The 6,000-nt window shown below is 28.9% G+C and overlaps 1 protein-coding gene across 6 annotated transcripts in view; it reads right to left on the reverse strand.

Annotated features, from left to right (window-relative positions):
- The window catches only part of LOC105836137, a 285,642-nt gene that overhangs the window by 47,250 nt on the left and 232,392 nt on the right, over nucleotides 1–6,000 (reverse strand). For all 6 annotated transcript variants that reach the window (XR_004962301.1, XR_004962298.1, XR_004962299.1 and 3 more), the window contains exons 8-9: nucleotides 2,956–3,124; nucleotides 601–755 (exon numbers count right to left, since the gene is read on the reverse strand). Coding sequence is in view for 2 of the 6 variants with exons in the window: in XM_036283185.1 (XP_036139078.1) it covers nucleotides 601–755; nucleotides 2,956–3,124 (324 nt within the window). In the remaining 4 variants the exon portion in view is untranslated. The remainder of the gene's footprint in view (nucleotides 1–600; nucleotides 756–2,955; nucleotides 3,125–6,000) is intronic.

The following is a 6,000-nucleotide window of genomic DNA, read 5'->3' on the forward strand; positions in this document are numbered from 1 at the left end:
TATTATAACTTTTTAATTTTTTATTATGTGTTTTACACTTCAATTTTGAAAAATTCTGTCAATTAATGAAGGTTTCAACTCTAATACAAAGAATATTCTCTCAAAAAACCATCTGTGTAAAATTTTCTAACAAAACTTTTACAATTTTGTATAAATGATAGAATACACATAGAACTTATATAAATATGTTATGCAAAATATATATCTTCTTTTCATATAGTTGAAGTTATTTTTAAACGTCAATGTAACTTTAAGATTTTCAATAAAAATTGACATATCTTCACGTAACCGTTCGTTTGAGCTTAGAAATGCAACTTTGTATGTTCGCGCTTCTAACATGGAACGGAAATCGCTAAGCGTAAAGGTCACAGAAACGAACTGAAAACGGAAAGGGGACGTCATTCGGCCATGACGGTCTGAGTTTCAAAATTGTCCAAAAGTGTGCATTCTGCCGATCCGAAGTCTCTCGGCTATGAGAAAACTTCGTTTTGCTTTGATAAATAACGGCCGACGTGCCGGCGGAATCTTCTCTTTTCCTTCAGGATTGGTGAGAAAGGAAAGGCACGATAGAACACGTGTGCACGTAAAGGATGTACTCACCGTTGAGAACGTGGACCGCGACGGTGGTCTTGGCTTTGCCGGGTACCATGCAGCTATAGTTCCCCGCATGCCTGGGGCTCGCTCTCTCCACGATGAGAGTACTGACGATCACAAGGACCTCCTTGCCCGCTGAGATCTCTGTCGTTCTGTTCTCACTAGAAACGAAATCGAGCCGTGAGTTCTACGTTTCTCTTTCCTGTCCAGTTCACATATCGCGTTGATACACGAACGGAAACTTTATACGGATATACAAGATATTTCTGTGTCCTTTTGACCACAAATTCTTTATCACGAATTAATCTAAAGTCTATTTTTAATATTAAAATCCTATATAAAAGTTTTACTTGATTTTATTTTATCATAAAATTTAAATAAATAATGACATGTAATTAACTGTTACTTTATTTTTATAAACAATTTAAAGAGAATTTTTTAATTGTGTATTTATACTTTAAATAAAAAATATTAATTAAAAATTCCTATTTAAAATTAAATAAAAAACAAGATTTTGATATGTATTCATGCTTATAAACATTAATTTAAGATTAGAATAATTCATAGAGCTTTAATGTTGTTATAAATTTGGATAATATAAAAAGCAATTTGGAATATTCTGTATATTTACGTTATTATTATAGTATCGAAAAGAAGAAAAACGGAGATAATTTCATTGAAGACTGAATGCTGTTAAAGAAATTCCTAGTCTGCTGCATGTCGATTTCAACCAGACGTAACCTGTCGATTTAATTAAAAAACTCGTTTCAAGACTGAGCGATGAATTTATCGTGAGAGTACATTATTTTAATTTCGTATATTTCGCAGACAGATATAATTGATAGATGACGGACTAAAACTTCATTTTCATCGTTTAAAAATATTTGTAAAAAAACCATAAAGACGTTTGTTTTCTTACAAAGAATAAAAATTTTCTACAATTTATAATTATATTAACTGCGTTAATAACTGAAAATTTATATCTCTAAAAAATTTATATCTATTGATTATAAAAGTAAAAAATAAATAAATAAAAACCCTTAAATTTTTGTTCGAAAAAAATCTACAAAAAAAACTTAAATTAGAAATCTCTTTTCAAAGCTCTGACATCAGACACCATTACAACAACGCTGTATCGTTCAGACGTATATCTCACACTTTTCTTCGTAAATTTGATATCAGGGAGCCACCGACATGAAGTGTTTATAGAGTACACAAAGATATTCGCTTCTACGTGGGGGAGAAATTGTAGGACTGTAAAGTGGGGTACGATCGTGTTTGCGTTGAGCGTGAATATTCGCCTATATTCCAAGCGTGCATTTTAACGCCTTACTGCTCCGAGTTTCTAACAGAAAATCTATGAAGATTATTATTTTTAGTATATGAATAAAAATGTTTTATAATTTTATTTTTATAAAATTACGTAAATATAAAAAGATTTGTATCCATATATATGTAACTTATATGAATGTAGATATAAATGTAAAATTTTAGAAAATGTTTATAAATACCTATGGTTTTTAAAATCCATAATAAAAAATAAATACGCGCGCACGTAACGTTTATTTCTTTATCTCGACTCACATAGAAAAAAAAAGTAGAATTTGTACGTAGATTTTTAAATCATTGTTGTTCAGAAAAAGCAGAAAGCAAAATGTGGAAGATTGATGAAACAATGAGATGAGAATCTCCTTTCAAGTAGATTTCAAATATCTTGAGGCACTTACTTATTCCAGCTTTATCGCAATTCGATAATTTAATTAAAAACTTGTTTTACACCGGAACTGCAGTAGAGAATCGAAAAAAAATTACAAGATATTATTTCTTTCTTTCTTTGTAAGTCTGCACAAGATCTCGTGTCTTCTTATAGATTACTACAAAGAAATTCGCAATCATATTATCCATTTTTATTTTTTGCTAGTAATGTATTTTGTATTAAATTGAATAGAAAGATCCAGATATAAAGATCCTTTAATAACAAGAAATACTAAATCCTTTCAATAGTTCTAATATACAAAAACTTTAATTATTTTTTATCATGTTTTTTTACACACTCTTTGCTTATTTAACGATAAATTCAAATATAGTAATTTAATATTTGTAATACTATTTCTATATAAATAATTTTAAAAAATGATACGGAAGATGGCAAATATATCGGGTTTGATGTTTCTAAAGAATTCAAAGGCAGATTAATGCGTTATAGTTAAAGAATATTATTATAGTTAAAGAATAATTTAGGAAATTTTCTTATTTTCCTGAATAATACAATTTATTAAAAAAGCGCTTCTAATTATTATAACTATTTCAAATTGAAAACAAACAGTTGTATGTAATAATGGATTGATTTCAAACCCTTACCTAATATCCTCTGTAAGGGTCTCGTCTCCTCTGGTCCAAATGACGGACTCGTTAAACGACTCGAGTACGTCCCTTGCCTCACATCTGAGCCTGAGGACACTGCCTGCTTTTAGGTGTCTTTCTTTAGAAACTATACGTCCAGAATCGTCACTGATCGTCAGAATTGGCGCTGTAACATAATTCAAAACATAATCAGTCAGCATTCATCATAAAGTAATTTAGATTCTTTTTCAAATTACTCGCACAAGCGATAATTAAAATCAAATTACTCGCACAAGCGATAATTAAAAAATATTAATTTAAATTCTAATAAATATAAATATAAATATAAATATAAATGTAATTGCTTTTTGAAATAAGCAATATTTACAAAATTATTAATAAATACACTGGCACAAAAACGAGACAAAAATTTTGAATTTTTAGACAATTTTCAAAGTGATGCAACTTTGCGAAAAATCATCTAAATTACATGAACTTTTTTTTAAATTAAAGAGCAAAAACTCTACTTTAAGAATCCCTAGACGAAAGTTTGATTTGTTAAGTGTGAACCTTTTGTATCGCATGAAAACCCAATGTTTTTTTTTTTCATTGAAAAAGGTAAAAGTTTGTTATCATTTTTTACAAGTTTCTCGTTAAAATCTTGTTAATATTAATCCGGATTCTTAAAGTTTATTCTTTTCTAAGCAATTTAAAAAAACATGTCGATACGATGTTTTTTGTTGATTATACACGAGTTTGAAGTTTGCACTGGATTTTAGGGTATTTTAGCAAATAAATACGGTATTCTTTAGTATCGATATATATGGTATCAATATAATATTGCACATTGATTTTATTGGTGTTTAACTCAATCATACCGCTGTCATCAGAGGGACCCAATGTGCACCACGTGGAGGTTGACGATCGGATTTTGCACATCATGTGGCTCTGAAATTCATCGGTGACAATTTGCACTTACTGATCTGAATATAACGGATAGCTGACACGCCAATTTTACTGAAATTATAAGGTTCGCCATTTTAGCAGCCTGCTCAGATTACACATAAATATACACATACTCATACACAAAAAATAAAAATTCGAATTTCACTTAAAAAATCGGCCCTTTTCATATAATGTGTAAAATTCAATTGTCAACCTCTACGTGGTGCACATTAGGTCATTCTGATGACGGCGGTATGATTGAGTTAAACAATAAAATCTATGTGCAATATCATATTAATACCGTTTCATGGTATCCAAAGAATACTGTATTTATTCGCTAAAATACCCTAAAATGCAGTGCAAACTTCAAACTCGTGTATAATCAACAAAAAACATGTTTTTTTTTTAAATTGCTTACAATTAGAAAAGAATGAACTTTAAGCATCCAGATTAATATTAACAAGATTTTAACAAGAAACTTGTAAAAAATGATAACAAACTTTTATCTTTTTCAGTGAAAAAAAACATGTTTGGTTTTCATGCGATACAAAAAAGTCACACTTAACAAATCATACTTTCGCCTAAGGCTTTTTAAAGTAAAGTCTTTGCCTTTTAATTTAACAAAAAGTTTATGTAATTTGGATGATTTTTCGCAAAGTTGCATCACTTTGAAGATTACTTAAAAATTTTTATCTCGTTTTTTTGTGCCAGTTTATATGCGTATTTCTTTTAATTAATAATCTATATAATTTAAGCTTAAATAAATTGAATTGAAAAAGCACACACATGAAACTTTTATACAAGATTAAAATAATGTAATTGACACTAATATCAATAGTTTTTATTCAGTTTTATAAAATTTAATAAAATAGATGTCACTTTTTAATCATCCTTTAACATCAAAAAATATCAAGACTATATTGAATAGAGAATTTAAAAATATATTTCCATTTATATAGAAGTGCAAATGCAAAATCCATTTGTGCTATTATATTTAAAAAATGTCAGTCGCGATAGTTACATAACGCATATATATGTACGCTTATTCATATAAACAAATTTAAAGAGGTACAAAAGAAAAATTTACCGCAACTATGCTTTTCACCAGAAAATTCTTTACTAAAGAAGAAAGATATGGAGCATATAACACCTGGCGCATAACATCTACTTCCGCTTCAGTTAGGCGAACGCAAAAGCAAAACGCATCGACCTGCGGTTACATCATCCATATCGATAAAAGCTGTCGGCAAAAAGCTTTCTCTCCAATGCACCGGACGTCCGCTTGGGTATGAGTTTTCGAGCGAGGAAACTGGGAACGGATTGTTCGTGACTAGATGCGTAAACGCGTCTCGGAAACATGCACCAGTTTGACTTTTCTTCTGGCTTGCGTAAAATCGGCACGTTTGCGAAAATAGAGTCTTGCAAATGAGAGAATCGCAAGCCAATCCGTTGTTAACATTCAGTATAGCCGTTCAATGACGATTCTCAAGTCGGCTGCTGTGCAAATTTGATAATATGAACTCTTTCGGTACTTTTCTTGTCCTTCTTCAGATCATTTTCACTGCGTCTACATATTATTGCTTTTTGTTTATAGCAGTTATAAGCAGCAGTTGATAACATTATGTCATGTTAGAATAGTAACAGCACGATTAAAATTCTATATTTCATTAAGATTTTTAAGAAAATAACAACTCGATAAAGTTAGAATTTAATATTTTAAGGATATAAGGATTATAATTTATAATTAAAATACAAAACTCTCTAACTTTCAATAACAATAAAATATCAAAATTTATAATTTTAATGTATCGTACAATATTATTTTAAGCCGTTTAATTGTTTTTTCAGAAACATATGTTTTATTTTTAATTATTGTTAAATAAATTTGTCATTTAATTATAATGATTAATTTCATTTTGATTAAATGTACCTGCAAAATGTTATGTTGCAGCAAATATAATAATTAAAAATAATATATTTATATGTTGTTCAGATTTTTGTTTAAAGCTGTCGTCTTAATGTAATTTTGTTCACAAAATAAATTGCGAATTTTTATATATATTTTCAAATAAAAATAAAATTATATTAAAAATTATAAAAATTAAATTATTTTATAAT

This window comes from Monomorium pharaonis, chromosome 2 (assembly GCF_013373865.1).
Source record: "Monomorium pharaonis isolate MP-MQ-018 chromosome 2, ASM1337386v2, whole genome shotgun sequence".
NCBI classification, from domain to species: domain Eukaryota; kingdom Metazoa; phylum Arthropoda; class Insecta; order Hymenoptera; family Formicidae; genus Monomorium; species Monomorium pharaonis.